The 25,666-nt window shown below is 37.2% G+C and overlaps 1 protein-coding gene across 1 annotated transcript in view; it reads left to right on the forward strand.

Moving 5' to 3' along the window:
• The window catches only part of HOOK1 (hook microtubule tethering protein 1), a 75,794-nt gene extending 54,447 nt beyond the window's left edge, over nucleotides 1-21,347 (forward strand). Inside the window, exons 13-22 of the mRNA XM_015092009.4 lie at nucleotides 3,860-3,947; nucleotides 4,032-4,092; nucleotides 5,691-5,831; nucleotides 8,105-8,198; nucleotides 10,010-10,044; nucleotides 10,664-10,746; nucleotides 11,358-11,458; nucleotides 14,243-14,344; nucleotides 16,206-16,274; nucleotides 17,844-21,347. Of these exons, the coding sequence (XP_014947495.1) occupies nucleotides 3,860-3,947; nucleotides 4,032-4,092; nucleotides 5,691-5,831; nucleotides 8,105-8,198; nucleotides 10,010-10,044; nucleotides 10,664-10,746; nucleotides 11,358-11,458; nucleotides 14,243-14,344; nucleotides 16,206-16,274; nucleotides 17,844-18,014 (945 nt within the window). The 3' untranslated portion in view covers nucleotides 18,015-21,347. The remainder of the gene's footprint in view (nucleotides 1-3,859; nucleotides 3,948-4,031; nucleotides 4,093-5,690; nucleotides 5,832-8,104; nucleotides 8,199-10,009; nucleotides 10,045-10,663; nucleotides 10,747-11,357; nucleotides 11,459-14,242; nucleotides 14,345-16,205; nucleotides 16,275-17,843) is intronic.
• The last annotated feature ends 4,319 nt before the right edge of the window (nucleotides 21,348-25,666 follow it).

A 25,666-nucleotide genomic window follows, 5' to 3' on the forward strand; every position in this document is an offset into this window, starting at 1 on the left:
TAATTTTGAGCTGCCTGTATATTGAAGCTCAGGGGAGTGTTCCCGTGTTGCTGGAGAATTTGCGTGGTATGTCTTGTTTTGGAACTTGTTGGCCCTTGGGTGGAGCTTGGTTTCGGTGTAGGTATGAAGGCATTAGATGGGCTCCTATTGCTTAATGTTCCCTGAATTCAAGAGTTCTCTAATGTTTTCAGGCTTTGGATTTAAGCCTCCTGCTTCTGGTTTTCAGTTTTATTTTTACAGTAGCCTCTAGACTTCTCCATCTATACAGCACCGAAGATAAAACATCTAGGTTAAAGATGAAAAGTTTCTCCACATTGAGGGACACTCAGAGAGGTTCACTGGGTTATAAGGAGAAGAGAAGATGGAGGAGGTAGTTAGAGGTAACTGGAATGAGATGCGGTGAGATCAAAAGAGAAGAGAGCAAGCTAGCCAGTAGTCACTTCCTTATGTGCGCTCTATAGTCTGGACCGCTCAGAGGTATTTACAGAGTTATACGGGGAAGAGGAGAGGGAGGAAGTAGACAGAGGTGACCAGGAGGATCAGAGAGAGGAATGAGAAGGAGAGAGACAAATCCTGCCAGTAACCTGTTCCTTAGGTGTTCCCCACCATCTGGAACACACAGAGATTCACAGAGTTGGATAGAGGAGAGATGGGGGAGAAAAGAGACAGAGGCCACCTGGTGGAGAAAAAGGAGAGTCCAGAGGAAGAGAGAGTGGTCAAGCCAGTAATCTCGCTCTCAGGTAAACTGGGGTAGTGAAGTTTGGGTTTTTAAATGTACAAAATTGGCAACAAACACCTAAGAGCAAAGATTAAAAATCTGTTTTTGAAGACAATGGTCTGCTTTTCTGGTTGCCTGATGTCCTCTGCCAGCCTACAGAAGTTGTTTTGTGAAGTTTGCTCAGCGTTGAAATGTTCTTTTGAGGAATTTGTGAGGGAGAAAGTGGTCTTCCCATCCTATTCCTCCGCCATCTTTCCCTCCGTCCTCTCAAGAGGCTTTTTAGCTCCTCTTCACTTTCTGTCATAAGGGTGGTGTCATCTGCATATCTGAGGTTATTGATATTTCTCCCAGCAATTGATTCCAGCTTGTGTTTCTTTCAGTCCAGCATTTCTCATGATGTACTCTGCAGATAAGTTAAATAAGCAGGGTGACAATATACAGCCTTGATGTACTCCTTTTCCTATTTGGAACCAGCCTGGTGTTCCATGTCCAGTTCTAACTGTTGCTTCCTGACCTGCATGTAGGTTTCTCAAGAGGCAGGTCAGGTGGTCTGGTATTCCCATCTCTTTCAGAATTTTCCACAGTTTATTGTGATCCATACAGTCAAAGGCTTTGGCATAGTCAATAAAGCAGAAATAGATGTTTTTCTGGAACTCTTGCTTTTTCCATGATCCAGCGGATGTTGGCAATTTGATCTCTGGTTCCTCTGCCTTTTCTAAAACCAGCTTGAACATCTGGGAGTTCACAGTTCACGTATTGCTGAAGTCTGGCTTGAAGAATTTTGAGCATTACTTTACTAGCGTGTGAGATGAGTGCAATTGTGCAGTAGTTTGAGCATTCTTTGGCATTGCCTTTCTTTGGGATTGGAATGAAAACTGACCTTTCCAGTCCTGTGGCCACTGCTGAGTTTTCCAAATTCGCTGGCATATTGAGTGCAGCACTTTCACAGCGTCATCTTTCAGGATTTGAAACAGCTCAACTGGAATTCTATCACCTCCACTAGCTTTGTTTGTAGTGATGCTTTCTAAGGCCCACTTGACTTCACATTCCAAAATGTCTGGCTCTAGATTAGTGATCACATCATCATGAATATCTGGGTCACGAAGATCTGTTTTGTACAGTTCCTCTGTGTATTCTTGCCAGCTCTTCTTAATATCTTCTGCTTCTGTTAGGTCCATAATATTTCTGTCCTTTATCGAGCCCATGTTTGCATCAAATGTTCCCTTGGTATCTCTAATTTTCTTGAAGAGATCTCTAGTCTTTCCCATTCTGTTCTTTTCCTGTTTCTTTGCATTGATCACTGAAGAAGGCTTTTTTGTCTCTTCTTGCTATTCTGTAGAACTCTGCATTTAGATGTTATATCTTTCCTTTTCTCCTTTGCTTTTCGCCTCTCTTCTTTTTCACAGCTATTTGTAAGGCCTCCCCAGACAGCCAGTTTGCTTTTTTGCATTTCTTTTCCTTGGGGATGGTCTTGATCCCTGTCTCCTGTACAGTGTCACGAACCTCATTCCATAGTTCATCAGGCGCTCTATCTATCAGATCTAGGCCCTTAAATCAACATTTAAAATACAACTTTATGTTACTTTTCAGGTTCTGGAAAAATCATTTAAACCTGAGCCTTTTTTTCAGAGCGTAGAAATTTGTCATTGACTGTCAGCTGTAAAATAAAACGAGTTCAGTTCAGTGGCTCGGTTGTGTACAACTTTTTACAACCCCATGCATTAGAGCACACCAGGCTTCCCTGTCTGTCACCCATTTCTAGAGCTTGCTCAAACTTATGTCCATTGAGTTGGTGATGTCATCCCACCATTTCATCCTCTGTTGTCCCGTTCTCCTCCTGCCTTCAATATTTCTCAGGAACAGGGTCTTTTCCAGTGAGTCAGTTCTTCACATCAGGTGGCCATAGTATTGGAGCATCAGCTTCAGCATCAGTCCTTCCAGTGAATATTCCAGCCTGATTTCCTTTAGAATGGACTGGTTGGATCTCCTTCCAGTCCAAGGGACTCTCAAGCGTTTTCTCCAACACTGCAGTTCAAAAGCATCAATTCTTCAGCGCTCAGCCTTCTTTATGGTCCAACTCTCACAACCATATATGACTACTGAATAAACCATAGCTTTGACTATATGGACCTTTATCAGTAAAATAATTTCTCTGTTCTTTAATATGCTGTCTAGGTTTGTCATAGCTTTTCTACCAAGGATCAAGCGTCTTTTACTTTTGTGGCTGCAGTCTCCATCTGCAGTGATTTTGGAGCCCAAAAATATAAAGTCTGACACTGTTTCCATTGTTTCCCCATCTATTTGAATGAAGTGATGAGACTGGATGCCAGAATCGTCTCTTTTTGAATGTTGAGCTTTAAGCCAGCTTTTTCACTCTCCTCTTTACTTTCACGAAGAGGCTCTTTAGTTCCTCTTTGCTTTCTGCCACAAGGGTGGTGTCATGTGCATATCCGAGGTTATTGATATTTCTCCCGGCAGTCTTGATTCCAGCTTGTGCTTCATCCAGTCCAGTAAAATAAAATAGCTAATGACATGAAGCCCTAGCATACTATCCCTTGGAGATAGTGTTTTTTCACAGATTCATACTTCCAATATGCTGTTTATAGTAATAGAAGGAAATAACAAGTCTTTCACATCACTTACACACTAGACTGTATTCTAGATATTAGACAAACTTCTCCTCATTCACTACTCAGAACACCTTTTAGGGGCTTATGAATCAGTATCTGTATTTTGATGATAAAGATCTAAAGCCAAAGAGTCAGTAGCTTGCCTTAAATAATACAACTGGAAATATATTGTAAAACTGAATTCAAGCCGTGCTTTGTTTGCCTCCAAAGTCCATATGCTTTTATTACTCTACAGTTACATTTTTGTACTCTGTTGTATAATTACATTCATTTGGTTCAAAGATAAGCTATCTAGTGGGAAAATCACAAGCTTTGTGTTGTATAAAGTCTTGTTATTTATGTGATTTATGCAAGAGAAAATTACCCCTTAGCACTAAAACTAAAACGTTATTTTTAATTAAGTAGGGAACAATTATCAGATTAACATATTAAGGTAAATTATCTTAAGTATAAAGTACGATGCTTTGGGGCAGAATTAAATATTTTGCTTATATAAATAATTCTTTTTTAGAGACTAATAGAACAGCGTGACACTCTGAAAGAAACAAATGAAGAGCTTCGATGTTCACAAGTACAACAGGATCACCTAAACCAAGCAGGTGGATTTTGTTGCATTTAGAAAAGGTTTTTTAATAGTGGATACTGAGACATTAATCTATTTTTTTGTTGCTGATATTGTTTAGATGCATCTGCTACAAAAAGTTATGAGAATCTTGCTGCTGAGATTATGCCAGTGGAATATAGGTAAATTTGTTTTTATCAACTGACAACCCATACTTAATATTAGAAATGTGAATTCTTTTCATAATTTTCTAAGCCTTTTTCACTTTATGAGTCATAGAGCTTGAAAATACTTTGCCTCATCTGCTTATACTTCCTAAATCATATTGTTATTGCTACTATAGCAGTTTAAAAATTTACCAGAAATAAAATTTCACTTACTAGCCCAATAACATATTCTGTTTTTTTGTAACATGGCCTTTATTGTGTAGAACTTATTTTTCTATCCTTAAACTCTTTGATATCACTGTAAAATGACAGTTATTTAATGGACGGAAATTTCCTTTCCTAAACTGTTGAAAACCTTTTAAATACATAGTTTTCAAATTCCCAGCAGTGAAACAAAGTAGGAGACGGTCTGTCAATTGCAGGACGAGTAAGCCAGAGTTAAAATACACATTTTAGAGGTTCCTCTTGACCCAATTTTTATTTTGGTATTTTATTGCTGTCTTTACTTCTAGGTATTTGACTTACCTGGTATTTTTATGGTCTTCTTTTCCTTTTTGTGGCAACAGTTTTACTTATTAATTACTTCACATCCTCCTCTTTATTTATTACTGAGATAGAATTCACACATTTACAAATATGCAGTCTGGTACATTTTAGTAGTCACAAGTTGTGCAACCATCATTGCTGTCTAATTCTAGAACATTTTCATCCTCCCCAAAAGATACCCATTCCTGCCTCCCCTCCAATGCCAGCTCCAGGTAACCGGTAATCTACTCTTTATCTCTCTGGATTTGCTTGTTACAGACATTTCATATTTGTGGAATCATACCATATTTGGCCTTTTGTAGTTGAATTCTTTCATTTTGCATAGTTTTTATAAGTTGTTGATTTTCAGTTTGTTCAGTTTTTTGCTGTTAAGATAGAGTTCCTTACAAGCTGGGCTGGAAACTAACTTGCACTTTTTAGTTAGTAATATCCAGTGATATTAATCATTTAAAAATAGTCCTATGAGCCTATATTTTTAAAGTTATCATGCTAGCATTCAGAACAGAAATTGAGATTAATTGAAATTAGTTGCTTTGGGGTAATGGGATTTAGGAGGGCAGCAGGTAGTAGAGCATTATGTTTAATTTAACACCATTCCTATCATTTGCTTTTTTTAAAAAAAATATGTATATATATCTTTAATGTTTTCTAGAAACAGAATTCTAAAGACAGTCATTAGCATAAAAGGATATTTAAAAATTTTAGGCAGACTATAATTTCTTAAATCTATTGCTTTTTCTTCATGTTTCTTAAGGATGTGCTGTATATTACTTTAATGTGAATAGTTTCTAAATTATCAAATAAAATAATTCATATTATATCTTAGAGAGTTGCATAATAAACATTTATTGATCTATAATCTTGTACCTTTAAAAATTTACTATTTGTTTCTTGAGACATAGTGTTAGAGTGTACATTTTTTTTAAAAGAAAACTTTTAGAAACTTTAGTAACATTTCAAAATGACAGCCGTTGAGTAGACAGAAATTTTCTTTTTAAAAAGCTAAAGAATTTTTTAAACTCTTATATTTAAAAAATTTAAAACGAAATTTTGATTTTTAACATCAGGGAGGTGTTCATTCGACTGCAACATGAAAATAAGATGCTTCGATTACAGCAGGAAGGTACTGAGAATGAGCGTATTGAGGAACTTCAGGAGCAGCTGGAACAGAAGCACCGCAAGATGAATGAACTGGAGACTGAGCAGAGGTGACTGATGTTCCTTCCTAGTCGACAGTCATAGCCATTTCATTACCTGGCCGCAGAATCGTGACTCACAAAGGCGGAAGATGTCATTGTAGTTCAGATAATTAGGATTTGTGCAAGTTTCGGGTTTTGTTTTTTTCATCTCTCACTACCCATTATTTTTAGCAGACTTTGTTAAGCAGTTTGCTTGTTCTTGAATTTCATTCATCTGTCTTCACAAATGACAGAAAACTTAAAAGTGCAATCTGGTTTTCAACTGGAGTCCAGTGCACAGATGGTACATAGACTGTGGAATCAAATTTGAATGCCACCTTTACTTAACTGGGCATTTACTTAAATTCACACTTAGTATCCCAGATATAAATTGGAGATGGCACCTATTTGCAGGTTGTAATGAAGATTACAGGTAATGTGTTTAAAACAAATGGTGTACTTATTTGATACCAGTGAGGTGCTTAAAATTTATAAATATTTTTTAAAAATTATGTTTAGGTGGTACTTGGGCTTTCCTGGTGGCTCATTGGTAAAGAACCCATCTGTCAGTGTGGGAGATGTGGATTTGAACCTTGGGTCAGGAAGATCTCTTGGAGAAGGAATGGCTACCCACTCCAGTATTCTTGACTGGGAAATCTCATGAACAGAGGAGCTTGGCAGGGCCACATTTCATGGGGTTGCGAAGAGTCAGACACAGCATAGTGACTATACTACAACACCAACATGTGGTGCTTACTAGTGAGCTTCTAAGCTCTTTTTGATACTAACTCGTGAAATTCTTACAATAACTCTGTGAAGTAGTAACTATGATAATCTCACTTTATGAACAAGGAAACTGAGGGTGCAAGCACATTAAGAAACTTGCCCAAATCACACAGCTAGTGAGTTCTGGATCCTGCCTTTGAACCTTCTGTCAATCAGACATCAGAGTCTGTGCTGTTACCACTATTGCTATTGTGCCTCTTATAAATAGCTTTCTGGCAATGAAAGTATTTGGATTTGTTTGACATACCTTTATTGGATCTGTGCGATCACTAGGAATTTTAGAGACTTGAACCTTGTCTGTCAACCTTGTATGTGTACTGTTATATCAATTGTAGCTAAAATAAAAATAGCATTTTAGCTTCTTGAAGAGACTATTGAAAGTGAAATTCGCTCAGTCCTGTCCAACTCTTTGTGACCCCATGTGCTGTACAGTCCATGGAATTCTCCAGGCCAGAATACTGGAGTGGGTAGCCTTTCCCTACTCCAGGGGATCTTCCCAACCCAGGGATTGAACCCAGATCTCCCACATTGCAGGCAGATTCCTTACCAGCTGAGCCATAAGAGAAACTCGAAGAGACCATTACATATTGCTAATTTATATAATTCAGTATCAGCACTGGAGATGCTAAGTTTTAGCTTTTAATATAGGAAGGTAGACATGTGAATAGGTAATTATTATATAATTTATATAATAATGGAAATATGTAGTATTATAGTGAGCAGGGGATGTTTTGTCGTATACATATATATGAAGAGAAAGACAGATACTGTCTTGCTGGTAACTTCAGTAGAGGTAACGATTAAGCAGGGTTATAAAGAATGAGATTTTGCCAAGCTAAAAAGCTACACTCGTTGCTAGTGCCAGTCTCTTTAACATTATGAAGAAATGGTTGGAAAATGGTGGCCTTCCTTTTCTTGCAATACCCTAGGAAATCTGAAACAAACAGAAACCTAGTTTCTACTCATTAAAAATACAACTGAAGGAAAACTGAGCTAGTTTTTTAATATTTATTCCAGTGAGTTCACTGCAGAAATGTTATGCTTTTTCCACTGACTCATTAGGGTACCTTAAACTTTTAAATGTGGGCATATATGCTTTTAGGATAAAAACATCTTTTAAAAGAATATTTCCTTGAAAGTAGTTTACTGTACCATATATTATATCTAGCCACAGGTAGTTGTTCAGCTTTGGTTGTTGCTATTAAATGCATACTCTCTGAGTTAAATTGCATAAATGCACCTGGCTTCTCTGGAGGCTCAGCATATAAAGAATCCGCCTGCAATGCAGGAGAAGTGGGATTGATCCCTAGGTAGGGAAGATCACCTGGCGGGGAGCATGGCAATCCTCTCCAGTTTTTTTGCCTGGAGAATCCCAATGGACAGAGGAGCCTGGCAGACTGTAGTCCATAGGGTCACAAAGAGTTGGACACGATTGAAGCAATTTAGCACACATGTACGAATCCTCAACTACTTTGACTTTCAGTACAAATAAACACATGTAACCCATCTTATAATAGGCTGAGCAAAGAGCGAATCCGAGAGTTGCAGCAGCAGATTGAGGACCTCCAGAAGTCTTTACAAGAACAAGGCTCCAAGTCTGAAGGTGAAAGTGTAAGTAACTTAAAAATTATGATATTTCTGTTGTGGATGGACTCTCTGTAATTGGTCCTGATGCCCAAATTAATCTTATATTTGAAAATGCTACCCTTATCACTGGGGGGTGCCCTTAAATACCGTATATATCTGCATAACAGATGCAGTGACTTTGCCAGCTTCGAGCCTATAAATCAGTAATATGGGTTGGAAAGTGATTTGTATCTGCTGTTTTTAAACAGCTACCCCTTAGATTCATGTAATTCCTGATAGATAGCATGCTACAATTGAACCTTCACAGTAGTGCTGGGATCCAAACAGGACCGGCCTGAGAAAAACCCTAATAAGAGTAATTAGCAGTCAAAATTGAGGAAAAGAGAGAGCGAGGAAGTATTTCTACCAAAAGAGCGCTCAGGAAATAGTAGATCACACCAGCCTCCAAAGGACAGAAATCTTAAAGCAGTCTTGAAGTACATTGCCCCTTAATTCTTCCCTCCTTTCATACAGACTCATGGCCTTGCCATTTCTAATATGGTCAGTGATTGTGAGGGTATAGAGATAAGAGAACCTAAAAGAGATCAAACAGTGTAAGTGAGTAGACATAGCAGTGTTTCCCTAGTTTGATTTCTGAGCGGAGAGAAAAAGAAGTAATAATTGAGGGAGAATGTATTTAACTAAAACAACAACGACAAAAAGGAAGGGTGTGTTAGATTTTGATTGGATAGAATGTTAGGTGACATACCTGTATTGATGGGAGAGAAAACTATGGAGTGAGAGTAAATAAGATGAAAAGGAAGATTGAAAGGGTTGAGTTTCCTTTCTGTCTTTTATATGCTTTATATGATTTTCTCTTTCTTCCCTGGGGGCTTGGAAAATAGAAATCGTCTCATGCATGGCGGCATCTCATATGTGCATATATACGGTATTGTACCTCTCTAATACAAATTTTGTTAAACCACAGTAGAGAATATTTTTAAAATGGGATCATTTTGGGGTAGTACATTTTGGATTGCAGTGTTTTAAAGATTTTAAATTTATCACTGTAAAAAATTTATTGGAGAGCTCTCCTGGTGGTCCCGTGGTTAAGACTCCCATGTTTCCACTGCAAAGGGGACAGGTTCAGTTCCTGGTGAGGAAATTAAGACCTTGCATGCTGTGTGGTTCAGCCAAAAATCAACAAAAATTATTGGTATCAAAAATACATTTCAGTTATATATTTTAAACTTTTCAATCTATTTGGTAGATGATACAGAACTACTGTTGCCACTTAAATTCCTGTTCTTTTAAACAGAAAATTTTGTGTTAACAATATTTTTTTTTTAACAAAATCCAGTTGCTTCATTTTGATGTTATTATTAGAAGTCTAATAAGTGCTTGCATTTAATGGTAAGGTTTTATTATAGAGATGATATAGTTTTTTAAGTCTGTTCTTCAGTGAAGGTCTAAAATCTTAAATTTTACATTTTAGATGGATAATTCTTTAGATGCTTAAATGTTTGATACTCCTCAGTATATCACATTCAGCTTGCATTTGCTATATTTCTTCAAGTTCAAATTTTACTTTCATTGTATTTAGAAATACGAAGCATTTTTCTTTCTACTCTTGTATTATTCCTAATTTAATTTTCTGTTCTCTTTCCTGTCTTCTTTGAAGTAAAAATATACCTAAAATTTTATGTTTTGAAAGTATGTTATTAGAAATAAAATTTTTAAAAACATTATTATTTTATATAATCCATCTTCAAAAGGAAGTAAAGAGATTTTGATGTCTGGAAAACTTACCTTTGTCACAATAGTTATCTTACAGCAACTCTTTCTAATTTTTGTAGTCCAGCAAACTAAAGCAGAAGTTGGAAGCTCATATGTAAGTAAAACTGATACTTCATTTCAAATGTGAGAGGAGAAGGATTTTAGTTTAAAAGGGTATTAAAACCCTTTTCTGATATTGTTTATAAAAAGTAAAAACCCTGATGCAATCGAATGTTCAGCACTGTCACCAAAATGTGAAAAGAAACACATGGTAAAAGATTCAACCTGCCTGCTCATGATCCCAAACTGCTATATTCTTCAATTGCTAGTGTTGTTTGAGAATGTACAAAATAGACAACTGTCATAACTACATTATGTGGAAAGGAAAAGTGAAAGTGTTAGTCTCTCAGTCATGTCCAACTCTTTGCGACCCCATTATAGCCTGCCAGGCAGTGTGGGGTGTTTAACCTGTAAAATATTTAAGTTTCTTAGGAAAGTTAGGGTGGCTGGGGGGAAGAAAACTAAAGTATTTGCTGTTCACCATGTGTCAGGCAGCTTACATCCTCACAACCAACCCTCAGAATACTTGCCAGGTATTATTACCATTTCACAGATAAGGAAATTATGAATCAGAAAGTGACTTGTCCATAGTCCACAAATGTTATATGGCAGAAAGCAGTTTTCATTCTTAGGTCTCTCTGGCTCCAAACCTCCATGCTCTTTGCATTACTTAGGGAAAAACTAACAGAGGTCCATGAAGAACTACAGAAGAAACAAGAGCTCATTGAAGACCTCCAGCCAGATGTAAACCAGAATGGTGGGTATTTGTAAAAACCTGAATCAGACTTTATCTAAAGACTTGCCGTTTTAGTTGAAGGATGCTAGAATTGTGTATTTAAGTCTTTGGGCAATGCAAAGATAAATACGTTGCAAGTAAAAATCATTGATAATTTTCAATGATTTAAGTAATTAATAAATGATTATATCTTAAAGCAAAAAGTAAATCTATAAATGAACTGAAGGATATATAGGAGTATCAAACATTGTAAAATATAATAGAATTAGTAATATGGAAGTGTAAATAAAATTTGTAATCAGATTAAAATGAACTTCAGATATGTAGAAAGAACATTTTATTTTGTGATGGTTGTGCTTAAATTATAAGCTGTATTTGCTCATTGAAATACTTGCTAGAAAGGAGAAAAATAGGTTGGTAATGCAGATTATTGATATTTTTAAGAAAAAATACAAAATGAACAGGGATGTCTTAGGTATAGTTCAGAAGTTTTAGAGAATTCACTATAAAGAAGGAATAAAAGGCTTCTCTTTTAAGTTTTCTTTATCAGTCTTTAGAAAATACATGTACTCTTTTTATGTGAGGAGGGAGTATTTCAAATTGGTCATGTCTCTCTTTTTTCTCAACAATAGTACAAAAGATCAATGAGCTTGAAGCTGCTCTTCAGAAGAAAGATGAAGATATGAAAGCAATGGAGGAAAGATACAAAATGTACTTAGAGAAAGCAAGAAATGTGAGTGGCTTGTCTTCCAGCATTTTAGTCTTTGTGACTCGGGTTCTGATGGGGTCCATACCCCTGCTTCATGGATCTTTGTCACAGTGCTTTGCTCCTTACCACCCTGCCTGGCCAGTCAGGTCCCTATTTGCAAGGGAAAGATAAATATGTTGCAAGTAAAAATCATTGATAATTTTCAATGATTTAAGTAATTAATAAATGATTATATCTTAAAGCAAAAAGTAAATCCATAGGCTTTTAGGCTCTGCATAAAATTCTCTTCTTTTATTCAGTAAATAGAAACAGGTGCAATAACTGCACATGACTTCATAGGGACAGTTTAAATGTTGTAGTAACCTCACTGGAGAAAATGACTACTGTAAGTAACGTAATCTTTAGCTCTTACAATTAACATTTGCCTTTATGAAAATTGAGCTTTGAAAATATGTTTAACTTGTTTTAGCATTGTCTGTATTAGACAACTAAAGAGTAGTCTACTGTCTACCAGACTATTCTTTCCCTTATTTCATACTTTTTCTTAAATATTTGTAAGTACTATTTTCATAAAATCTTTTACTTCCTTGAATATATTTTCTTCATTAACTATAAGTATTTTCAAAGAATGTTATTGTACCTGCAGCAACAGGTAAACCCCATGACCTCAAGGCTTAGCAAGGTAGGAGTTTACTTCTTGTCCAGTGTGGAAGGGGCTCTGTTCCACACAATCATGCAGAGTCCCAAGCTGACGGAGGTTCAGCCTTCTTCACTATGGAGTTCTCAGATTCACTTGACATTGTCCAACTGTGGATTGGGGAAGACAGCCAAGATTGCATGGGAGATACGCAGTAGATCAGGTGTAAACCACTTCCCTCTCATTTCACTGGGTAGAACTCAGGCACGTGGCTACTCCCAACTTCTAGGGAGGCAGGCTTGTGAAACAGCCAGGCAGACTGCCACAGTTCACCGTCTCTGTTACAAAAGTATAAACACTTCCGGTGAAAATACATTGTAAGGTTCCCAGAGACAACTGCTCATAACCTTTTGGTATATTTTCTTAACAGTGCATTTTTTTCAATGCTGTGATTGTTTATCATAATACAAACACACACTTGGTTTGTATGATCATATCACATGATTTGTGATCATATGATTTGTGTTTTTAAACTAAATGTTCTCATGTTATATAGATATAACTTAATATTTAATGTTATGCTAAGTACTGGGAATGCAGCAGCAAAGAAGACACTTTGTATATGAAGCAGACTACAAAATAAAAGACTCGCTGGGTAGTATTCTTTCAGTTGAATGGATATAGCATAGTTTACCTAGTCAACGTCCTGTTGTTGGAAAAATTTTGTTTCCATGTCTTTTTTTTTTTTTTCTCCTAAAAATAAGGCTACAGGCAGCATATTTATATAGAAAGTTTTTCCCCTTATTTTGGTTTATTGTCTTAATCTCATTCGTAGGTTTATCTATCAAATAAAATTTTTAGGTCAAAGTATAAGAACATTGTTAAGATGCTTGAAATGATATTCCAAAACTATTATAACTACTTAGACAAAGCAATGACAATGAATCCTATGTTCTTGCCATCATCAAATATTGTCATTTAAAAAACAGCTGCTTTTTTGGTAAATATGATTTTATTTTTTACCCTTATGCTACTTCAGGGCAGAGATTAAAGTAGTACCATGTGTATATAGTAGAAAACTCAGAAAATATAAAAAAGTCACAACCATACTTTTAGCACTTAGAGGCAACAAACTGTTATGTGTTCTATGTAATTAAATTGTGATTTAAACACTAATATGTCTGCTTTTGTAATGTGAACTTCTATGGGAGTGTCCCCTAACTCTGGTGAACTGTTGTAGTCCCATCTGCTGTAGTGCCTGCCACATTTCGTGCTCAGTAAATTGTTTTGAATAAACCACAGTAATTTTTAGGGATTATTACCTTCTAGTCTTTTTTTCCTTAACTTCTCTAAACATAGATGAAATTTTCTGAATTCATTAAATTTTCAGTTTAGTCGCTAAGTCGTGTCCAATTCTTTGCAACCCTGTGGACTGCAGCACACCAGGCTTCACTGTCTATCACCAACTCCTGGAGCTTGCTCAAACTCATGTCCATCAAGTCAGTGATGCCATCCAACCATCTCATCCTCTGTTGTCCCCTTCTCCTGCCTTCAGTCTTTCCCAGCGTCAGGGTCTTTTCCAGTGAGTCACTTCTTCGCATCAGGTGGCCAAAGTATTGGAGTTTCAGTAAATTTTAAATCTTTTAAAATAGTTTTGTAATTAGATCAAACAAATGACCTTATCATTGGAAACTTGTTTTTGCTTGTAATTTGCACCTGATATTTCTGAGTTGGCTTTCCACCACAGTAGGAAAACACCTAGTAAACTAAGAAATTTCTATTACTCTTAACTGTGTATATTCAGCAGATTGTATAATTATTGAATTAATTTTAATTAAACTTAAAAAATTTTTAATTTATCTGATATAAGTCAGATAAATGTTTAAAAGGGTTATTTCAAGGCTTCAGTGCTAAAGCTTTATAAAGCTAAGTAACTATTTCTGAGTACTGTGTCTTGAAGAAAGGAAATTTGATTTGGGGATGTATATCTTCACATTTTTAATATTGAATTTCTTTAGAATGTTATTTTTATTATTCTACAGTTAACTCTTGGATCACTTTCTGGATAATGTTCCACTTTATTTACACTGATTTTATAGACTGTGTTCATATTTCAGTATTTGACAAAGTAAACATAAAAGATTTGTTTTGTTTTGTTTTCCTTTAAACAGGTAATAAAAACTTTAGATCCCAAATTAAATCCAGCATCAGCTGAAATAATGCTACTTAGAAAGCAGTTGGCAGAGAAAGAGAGAAGAATTGAGATTCTGGAGGTAAAATTTCCATATGCATGCATCCCCTCTTAACTGTATAATCCTGATAATTAACTGCTGTCAGCATTTTCCATTAATGATCAAGTTTCACAAGAACTTAGAAGAGTAGCACATTTTAGCACTCAGTATGGTTATGACAGAGCGTCTCACTAGCCCTCAAGATGGGCCTTTCCAAGCTCATGTGCCCCGCTGCATTGTATGTCTCTCTGTCTGTACCAGCCAGTCATATAGCTAGTCCTTCTTTCTAGTAGAGTTCTGCTATCATGCTCCTTTTAAAATCAAAGCATGGATGAGAGTTCTTTTTTTAAAAAAAGAAACAAAGCTCATCTTTTTTAAAAGGTACTGTACTCAGTTAACCAGATTCTTCTTCCCTTTTCTTCTCCCTGTAAGTCAACTAGGAAGGTTATGTTTAGGGAAGTGTATTCATTTATCATTTTCTTCATATTATTTCTGAGCTAGATAGAGTGTGGTAAAAATATTTAAAGACTTAAAGACTTTAGTATCTAGCATGTATACCAGTGTTATGGTGGCAGTTGCTATAAATGCTTGTCCAGGCCATGTCAGGCATTGTAAAAAGCACTAGATAGAGGCATCTCTTGGGAGAAATACTATTCATTCTTCAGGATCCAGTTTCAATATATCCTCTTTTATAAAGCTTTCCATATATATCTTAGGCACAGTTAGGGATCTCTCCTTAGTGACTCCATGTACTTTGAACTCATGAATTCATTCCATAATAGCATTTTTCTTTATGACATGTGTTGGAATGTCTTGAGGACAGGGTATGTATCTTATATCTCTGTACCCGCAGCATTCAGTATCACATCAATCAGAGGCCAAGGTTACAGCTTTAGTGTTAATGTATGTTAAAGTTATCACCTTCCTCTCTAATCGTCAGTCTGTTCATCTGTAAAACAACGGGACTTGAACTGAATGATTGCTGAACTCTTAAGTTGTTCTCATTATTCACTTCCAGTGAAAGCCCATGAGCTGAGTACACCAGTGTCGTTGCTTGACATGCAGCTGCCTAACAGCTGTGATGATAAAACCATGCCTCTAATACAGGGCTCTGAGGAAATCTTCAGTTAAGACCCTGCATATGGACTTTTAATTTATGGCTGCATATCTATATACATGCTGCAGAAGTAAAGGGAGAAAGCTAGTATTTATTGCAGAGGTTATTCTGTCTGCATTCTCCTTGGGCAGTCCTCCTGGAGTGCATGTGATCCAGAAGAGCATCTTACCGCCTTTGTTTCCTGTACGCTTTTTGTTTCATGAGCATCTGTAGGAACATTCAGATGTTTTAGATTATAACAGTTTATGTGAGTCAACTATATCTGGTGCTCAACAAGATTACGAAATCCGCCATACTAGAATAATTAAGAAATGAATGTCAGTCTCTAGGGTGGCAGACGCCACAGCCAGCCTAGTATACAGTCAGCAAGGACTGAGACAGAACAATTGATGCTGAAGCTTTACAGGAAATTTTAAAAGACTTTTCGGGTTATTTTTCCCTACATCCCTTTTCTCCTTAGTTTTGACTCCTCCACAGGTGCAGCTCTGTTTTGTCACTGAAGCCAGTGGTTACTTTTTTCTCTAGATAGAATCGCTCAGTTTCTGTTGTTGTTGTTCAGTATCTGTTCTCCCAGTAAAGTTCCTAGATTTATTGGTCAGTCTTACTCTTTGCTAAAGGGGTTGGGCATATACTCCCCATGATTCAGCTTTACATTTTATCTGCTGTATGTGCCTCCCAGCACAGTCTTCACATTCTCTTGATCATGAGCATAATGAAAAAGTATCCATTTTTTAGCAGTTAGGGTTTATTCCTGGGATTTTAAATAGTCCTCATATCTTTTTCCAGAGTGAATGTAAAGTAGCAAAATTCCGTGATTATGAAGAAAAACTCATTGTTTCTGCCTGGTATAATAAGGTGAGTTGAAATTTAGCCAGTGATTAGCTGTCTTGAATCGTGCTTATCAAACATCTTGACCATGAACCATGGAAGGAATTAGTACAAATGAGAACATGTATGAATTAGTTCATGCTCATGTTTATGCGTAACTGAACAAAGTTAATCTGACTCTGTGGGTTGCATTCAGGTATTTTGTCTCTTTTATTAAAAAAAAAAAACTGGTCATAATACAGATTTACTTCACATTTTATTTTCACATCCTTAGTTGATTCTGACTTTTTCAAAACCACTAAATTGGTTTCATTACTCGCTAACCCTTAAATTAATGTACATGAAGCATTCGTGCAATTCATAAACATTTTAAAGATTGCCTCATTTGAGCTAAAGCAGTTAATATGTTATTCATAAAGGGTTTCTGTGGAAATACAAATATCTGTATAATGCAAAATTAAGTGTTACTAGTGCTCAGCATTTAATATCCGTAAAGCCAATCTCAGTATGTCCTTTATTGTATTTATTTGTTTTAGTCCAGACACTGCTCTTAAGAATTGTCTGTCTGTCCTAACAAAGAAAACAGTATAAAATAATTTGAAACGCATTTTATTATCCTTAGTGGGATGTTTTCAAGAGTAGCATTTCTTGATGTATATGGTTCTTTTGGGTATTCTCCATGGATGGAGGAGCCTGGTAGCCTGCAGTCCATGGGATCGCGAAGAGTTGGGCATGACTGAGTGACTTCACTTTCACTTTTCACTCTCATGCTTTGGAGAAGGAAATGGCAACCCACTCCAGTGTCCTTGCCTGGAAAATCTCACGGACAGAGAAGCCTGGTAGGCTGCAGTCCATGGAGTCGCAGAGAGGGGTCACAACTGAGTGACTAATACTTACACTAACACTATGTACTAGTTACTAGTGAAGCTGTAACTGTGGAATGTGGTCTAGTGAGAGAGGAGTAATGACTTTCCTTAGTAAGGAACGCAACAGCCCACAACTACGGTAATTTGTTATGTACAGATTTATAGCTAGACCATAGTAAATTTGAAGTATTCTGTGGTTCTCAAATTTCAGCATGCATCAGAAGACTTGTTAAAATACATTATTGGACTTGCCTTCAGAGGTTCTTAGTCAGTCTGGGTAGAATCCATAAGTATAATTTGCACTTTTAAATTCCCAGTGATGCAGGTGTTAATCCACGGGCCACACTTCAAGAACCATTGATCTGAGCTATTCTCTTGTTCTGTGTATGCTCATAGTGGCTGGAATATTGGCCTAACACGAATGTTTGCCTTGGAACTCTTTTTGTTGTTGTTATAATTAAGCTTAATTCTAGAACATTATTTTAAGCTATTGTTTTTGAAGATTTCAACTGTAATGGATTAAAATAGAGAAACTGGGTTTTATGCCCTGGTTTTCTCCTGTCTTAATGGGTATTATCATATGCAGATTAGCTTCTGAACTCTTTTTTTTCTCTATAAGAAGTGAGGAAAACATCAGCTTTAGAGGATTGTTTTGAGGATTAAATGATTTTGTATAGGTGGAAAGCACTTTGCAGACAAATAATCTTGTTATTTGTTTATTTTTGTTCAGAGTCTAGCATTCCAGAAACTGGGGATGGAATCTAGACTTGTGAGCAGCAGTGGTGCTTGCAAAGACACGGGGGCCTGCGCTCCTGCCCGGTCTTTCCTAGCACAGCAGCGGCACATCACCAGCACCAGAAGAAGTCTCTCTGTTAAAGTTCCTGCTGCGACAACTGATTAAACTGCATAAGAACACATAAACAGAAGTGTCCTTAAAATGTTTTGCATCTTTCAACTAACTGCAAGGTTGAAAAGAAGTGTATGTTTCTGGATAGCAGCTTTTTTAAAATCAAAATATATGCAATTTTGCCAGATTAATATGGAAACAGAATTTGGAAGTAGCTATCTGGAGGAGCACATGTGAGTAATTGGAAGATATAATAAGGTAAAATTTCAAACATTTGTCTTTGGAAAGTATTATATTATTTCAAATTGACTTTGTATATTTTAAAGTTCTCAATTGTAGCAGTAATTAATTTGCAATGTGTAATCAGTTATAGGCAATTCAAAACTACTGTTCTGGTCCATGTAAAAATAGTGAACAGGTAGGCACATGGAGAACTATACAAGAGTTATATTTTTTGACTAAAAATACACAGATATTACCTCTGACCTCTCATTCTGTCATTGAATGGGTATATTTTATCATGTAATGGAAAAATAACATTTGGAAGATTTGACTATATTGCAATGACTTCTCCATAGTAGAAGTGACTGTTTGGAAATGTTGCAGATTTAGACAAGGTCATAGTTCTCATATGTACCTACTATAAACAAAGCCTTGTATATAACATGGTTGAAATGTTAAGGGTATGGACTTTTGACTTAAGAGATGGCTTTCTGACGGGAAGCAAGCTGAAGAGTATACTTGGTGTGAAATGTCCACACTATTTTTAATATAATTAATGAAGATTACAATTATTGCTTTTAAGCATAAAATTATTATTGTTTTTAAGCAAAAAATTAAGAGGGCTTCTACTTAAAAAAAAAAAAAGATGAGTTAGTAGCTTACCTCTTCACTGAAAAGAGAGTGTACAGTGAAGGGTCAATTTGGAATAAGTTTTACCTTGTTTACTAATTAAGAAACCTGTCTTGGGCTGAGTTTATGGTATTCAGTTCATTTCTGCCCAAAGCTCTTTCTCTCAAAGGTGTTACTCCCTTATTTTTAGTCATTTTTAAGAGTCACCATTTGGAATTTTAGTTTGAGTAAAATCTGTGCTGTCCAATAATGTAACCAAAAGCCACGATATGGCAAATTGATTACAATTAAAAATTCAGGTCATTGGTTGCACTAGCCGCATTTCAAGTGCTCAACAGCCACATGTGGCTAGTGGCTACAGTATTGGACAGTGCAGATATAAAATGCAGAAACCTCCATTGGACAGTAGAAAACTTAATCTTTTTATAAAAACCTGGAAATACTCGATGTTAGAATACAAAAATGAAAGAAAAAAAAGAAAAATGTTAGGACAATATCAGATATGAAAAGGAATTGAATTGTGATGTAACCAGCATCTTACATTCCTTTCAGTTGAATACCTTGTGTTGTGACATTCACAGTTAATTTTTCCAGAGCTGTTCAACAGTTACACTACCGATCAGCACATGTCTAGACCAGGGGTCAGCAAACTTTCCATAAAGGGACAGATAGTCGATATTTCAGTAAATGTTTTAGATTTTGTGGGCCATATGATCTATTGCAGATACTCATCTCAGCTGAAAGTATAAAAGCAGCCACCATACACAATATGTAAATAAAATAGGTGTGGTTGTATTTCAGTAAAACTTCGCAGAAACCAGCAGTAGGCCAGACTTAGTAGGCTTATAGACCTCTGTTAAAGATTTTATTCTTAGCCTCTTAGCCTTTTTTTTTTTTTTGAAAATACGAGTATTGTTCCATTTACAGTATTATTCAGATACTTGGTTTTTAGATTCTATACCAGTAAATGTTTCTAATCACTGAAAATGTAAGAATTTAATACTCTATTTGGGTCTCTGAGATTAGGGAGCATCTGCCAGGATATTTTGTTTTATCAGGGTTACTTCTTTTGACTACCTCTTAGATTTTGGTGTTCTTTACTGGTGCAATTATGTTCTTGGGTTGCATTTTCCTATATTTTTATAGTCTCTGCTTGCCTGTGACTTTTAGTGAAATGAAACTATTTTAGCATGCTAATTAAAATTTTCCAAGTATTATAGCATTTTGGTACATTTGGTCAATGTAAGACATCCGCTCCTTTAGTGTTTACTACTTGCTGTAACTGAAATTTCAGAAGCTCTTCAAGCTCCCTTTTAATGAAATTTGTTGTAAAACATCAATTTCAATAAATTAGAATTTTCACAGTCCAATTGCTTATAATTTTCCAGTTGTTATATTTGAAATTTCTAAATAATTCATGCAATTTCTAAATAAGGATGTGAGGCTAGATTCTTTTTCCTAAATAGAGAGAAAGCAAATTTTGTGATTTATCACTTTTCTAGTTGATAGAATTTAACATGCTCAATATGTATTTATACTAATAAATTACTAACATAATTTAAAGTTCTGTAATATTATGATTATCATATGGAAATTCAGGAACTGATCAGAAGTGAGAGTCTTTTCCACATCTGGTTAATATAGTGAGATTGACACCCTGTGGGTGGTAAAGCATTATAAATATTCATCTTGAACCATGATTTATACATGTTTGTGTTATGAGGCTTGAGTGTATATTACCAGGGAAGAGAAATTCAGCATTTATCTATTTGATAAGCAACTGAATGTCCCAGTGACTATAAAGTAAAACCACTTTGGGAATGGTCTTTAATTTTCAGCATTTTCTCTAAGATTAATAATTCCTGTATCTTTTTAAAATAAAAGTGTGTATACATATGACAATGATGTTTATCCTCTACTTAACTTAATGTAATACAAAATATTTCAAGTTCATTGTATTTTTTCAATGAGGAAGACTGTTGAACTAATGATTTAAGATACATTAAGAATTAATGTCTTGTCTAGAAACATTAAACTGAGAATCCCTTGCTAAGAGGTCATCATCTTTGGTAACTGGAGTGCTAAGTTGAATGTCAAGTAATACTTCTACTTCTATACCTGTTTCTACACCTCTGGCCCTATGGAATGGCTTTTAGGCCACAATATTATCTGTGTTAGGTTCTCTGTATGTGTATTTAATGAATAACATTCCTGTGTAAAAATGTATGCATGTGGTTTTATGCATACATTCATATTATGAATCTGTACATTGCAAAGAAGTAAATTTGTAAAGCACAACCATAAAAGAAAATAGTGTGCAGTTATTAAACTTGATGTATCTTAAATGTAATTTTTAGTTTATAAAAAGTTCTTTCTATTTTCTATGGCAAAGACTTTGACACTTAAAAAATAGAAGTGATACTGGATTTATTTTTGTAAGTATTTAGGATATTATTTTAAATAAATAATTGTCCAATATGATGGTTTTCAGATGTTTTAAGTAAATAAACTTTCTGATTCTGTGTCTGATATGTATTTTTAGTGGGTACAAGTGCACATTTATTTGCTGCTAAATAAAAACTTAAATATTTAGACTGGTAAAGAAAAAATAATTGCATTCATTCTAATTTTGTTTTTCATTTGAATTTTTTTGGCGAGTGAGATGTGTAAAAGTGATTTTTGATGTATCATTTATGTCCTCAGTTTGCATTATCATGGACTCTAGAATTTTCTTTTTTTGCAAAATCTGATACTGTCCTTTAATATTCATTCTTCTCTTCTTTAGTCACAGAACTCCATACTTTAGCTTGTTACATTTACCATAGGGGATGCATGGGAAGGAGGTATGGATTAACTACTTGCCAAATTCCTTTGTGGGGCTTTCCATGTGGGGCAGGGGTAAAGAATCTGCCTGCTAATGCAGGAGTTCAGGTTCGATCCTGGATCGGGAAGATCTTCTGGAGAAGGAAATGGCAACCCACTCCAGTCTTCTTGCCTGGGAAATTCTATGGACAGAGGAGCCTGTGGAGGGCTGCAGTCTGTGAGGTCACAAAGAGTCGGATGTGACTCAGCACAGCACAGCAGATTAGTTTGTAAAACTGGGTGGGCCATTTAACTACATTCTGGCCAAAGAGATGTGAATAATAGTGATGGGTGCCTAGTAAAAGAAAGGGCAAGCTTTCCCTAGTTCTCCCCCCTCCACTCCTTATCTAGAATGCCATGTGCCTGAGGGACAGTGCAGATTAAGAACATTTCTGTTATCAAAGAAAATCCTATTGGACAGCTCTACTCTAGATATCTCTGGCTTTCGTGGTGGTTCAGAGGTTAAAGCGTCTGCCTGCAATGCGGGAGACCAGGGTTTGATCCCTGGGATGGGAAGATCCTCTGGAGAAGGAAATGACAACCCACTCCAGTATTCTTGCCTGGAGAATCCCATGGATGGAGGAGCCTGGTAGGCTACAGTCCATGGGGTCCAAAAGAGTCGGACACGACTGAGCGACTTCACTTTAGATATCTTCACTCTAGATATCTAGGTTTGTGTACATACTCTATAGCTCTCTGAGGTTCCAGATTATAGGGGATAACAAAAATATAATGAAGTGAAACTTCCAGGCATCACCCTGCACACAGTGACATGTTCAGGTATAGAGCTACGGTTGGATCCTTAAACTGACTAGTTTTCATGGTGACGTGCTCCATTCCCTTACCCACCTAGGCTGCAACAACTTGTTATCAATAAGTGGTTAGAAGTTGTAAATTAGATCACTTGTCTCGTTTCAACTCAGAAATTCCAAGATAAAATGAGAGATCTATTTTTTCTATAACTTTCAAAGTCTTTTTCCTAGTGACCTTAATGCAGTCTACCTTTTTTTAAAAAATGTGTCTGTTCTACTACACTAAATTACTTGAGGTCTTTGGCCATATCTGGTTCATTTCTGTTTGCCCCACAACGCTTGGCATAGTATTTTCCAGAGTCAGTAAATATGCACTAACTGAACTAGAATTGCTGATGCTGGACATAATGTTTTCTTTAGAAATCCACTCTCAAGATGCTCTGAGGAGATCAGGGCAGGGTGTGTTGGAAGGAGTATCTGAATAGGCAAACAACCCTCCACCCGTAGATTCAATAAACTTCACAAAACTAGAGACTCCTACACACTGGGTGACTAAGAAAATACCCACATTGAAACAGGTGGAAATGGCTGAGCCACTCTTTCCATGAACTTCATCATCAATAGCATGCCATACAATTGGCATTTGGGAGGGAACTGTCAACCACCAGCTTCAACTTGAGTGAAGGGTTTGGACCACACATCTAGCATCCCAATTTTTATGGCTGCCACCTGAAGGACTGGCTTCTAATCCTCTGGGAGCTGATGGGGCCTGGTCTTTGCTTGTTCCTCAAGACCTCAAGGAACTATAAGGTAGTTTTAAACTTGTGCAGCACTTGCCCAGCTCCTTCCCCTTGGCTAGGTGCTGAGTGAGCAGGCAGTACTACTCAAGTCCCACCTGCATCCTGGAAGGGGTTTGACTGCTCATGTCACTGACTTTCCCAACTGCTGTCTGAGGATTTGCCTTCTAACCAGCCTGCATCTGGGAGCTAATGTTAAGTGTTAGTCGCTCAGTCATGTACGGCTCTTCGCAGCCTCATGGACGATACCCTACCATACTCCTCTGTCCATGGAATTCTCCAGGCAAGAATACTCGAGTGGGTAGCCATTCCCTTCTCCAGGGGATCTTCCAGGGATCGAATCCAGGTCTCCCACATTGCAGGCAGATTTTTGACTGAGCCACCAGGGAAGCCACCTGGTGCTAATGGGTATTATCTGGGGGATATTGGGGTAGGTAATTATGCTTCAGAGCTTAAAGCGGCATGTGGGCATTGCCTGTGGTTTCTCACTGGCTTGCTCCAGTGAAAATCCAAGCCTCCAGCTTCTCCCCAGAAAGAGCTGAACTATGCAGTCAATGTCCTCACTTTTCCAGCTGGCTATCTAAGGGTCTAACTTGCCTTTGGGAGGAGATGGGGCCTGACCTGCATTAGTCCCCCAGGATTAACAGAAAAGGCAACAATTCTGAATGGCCCTGCATGCTTTTCCCATCGCACTCCTCAGCTCACTCCAAAAAACCCAGCTCTCAGCAACACTAGAGGGGTTAAACTGCATACTGGTGCTCTGACTTACCGTTGCTGCCTGAGGGTCTGATTTCTAAATTGCCTGTCTCTGAGAGCCCACAGGACAGGCAATGACCAGTCTACTGGGAGTTTAAACAGGGATGCAGGCACTTTCTGCAGCTCCTACCCTCCCCTGCCTGCAACAGTGATAAAATCAAACTCCCAGCTTCTCCCTAGAGGGAGTTGAACTTCACATCAAGACCCCTACTTTCCAGCTGCTACCCAAGGGACTGCTTTTAACCCACCTATGAAACCTAACATTATACAACATTTGCTAAGACCCTAGATAGTGTATTGAAAAGCAGAGGCATTACTTTGCCAACAAAGGTCCATCTAGTCAAGGCTATGGTTTTTCCAGTGGTCATGTAAGGATGTGAGAGTTGGACTATGAAGAAAGCTGAGCACCGAAGAATTGATGCTTTTGAACTGTGGTGTTGGAGAAGACTCTTGAGAGTCCCTTGGACTGCAAGGAGATCCAATCAGTCCATTCTAAAAATCAGCCCTGGGTGTTCTTTGAAAGGGATGATGCTAAAGCTGAAACTCCAATACTTTGGCCACCTCATGCGAAGAGTTGACTCATTGGAAAAGACTCTGATGCTGGGAGGGATTGGGGGCAGGAGGAAAAGGGGACGACAGAGGATGAGATGGCTGGATGGCATCATGGACTTGATGGACATGAGTTTGAGTGAACTCTGGGAGTTGGTGATGAACAGGGAGGCCTGGCGTGCTGCGATTCAGAGGGTCGCAAAGAGTTGGACACGACTAAGTGACTGAACTGAAACTGAAGCTGAAACTGGGAGCAATACAGCAAAGCAACCATTTGAAAGAGTGGTTGGTCTGAATGAGGGTGCAGAAATTTGCCACAGTTCTTCACCCAAGTTCATTGTAGGGCAAGTGAGTGATAAACTCCAGCTTCTGATGTCTCACTTAGAGAAGGACTTGGTTTACTCATTTAGTGCCCCTACTTTTCTAGCTGTTATTTGACCTACTGACTTGTCACCTTTTCTTGAGGCACTGAGGACTTGACATACTTTATTTTCCTGGGGGGCTATAAGAACAAAGATGAAAGTTTGGACAAGCACAATAGTCTGAGAGGCACTCAGAATCTCTGGCCAGAATAATTGGTGAGGTTTATCTCATACTATACATGGAAAGTCGATGAAGCCTGGGAGAGGTGGGTGTTTTATCTGATGTGCAGAAACCAACAGAGGGTCAAGAAAAGCAAAGAAGGAAGTATGTTCCAAATGAACAAGTTTCCAGAAACTGATCCAAATAAAATGGAGATTGGTGATTTACCTGGCAGGGAATTCAGAATAATGGTCACAAAGATGCTCACCAAGGACTGAAGAGGAGTGCATGAACAAAGTGAGAATTTCACACAGAAAATTTTAAAAAGTACTAAGCAGAAATCACAGCAGTGAAGAATACAGTAGCTGAACTGAAAAACTATAATGGGCTTTGAAACAAATCAAGCTGAAGAAAGCATTGACAAACCAAAAAGACTGGCTGTTGGAGATCAGAGGAGGGTTAAAGAGGGAAAAAAGATAGCTTAAAGGACTTACAGAAAGTTCAGAGAGTCCCAGGAGGAGGAGGGGACTTCCCTGGTATGTCAGTTGGCAAAGAATCTGCCTGCAATGCAGAAGACTCTGGTTCGATTACTGGGTTGGGAAGATCCACTGGAGGA

Source organism: Ovis aries, chromosome 1, assembly GCF_016772045.2.
Source record: "Ovis aries strain OAR_USU_Benz2616 breed Rambouillet chromosome 1, ARS-UI_Ramb_v3.0, whole genome shotgun sequence".
Taxonomy (NCBI): domain Eukaryota; kingdom Metazoa; phylum Chordata; class Mammalia; order Artiodactyla; family Bovidae; genus Ovis; species Ovis aries.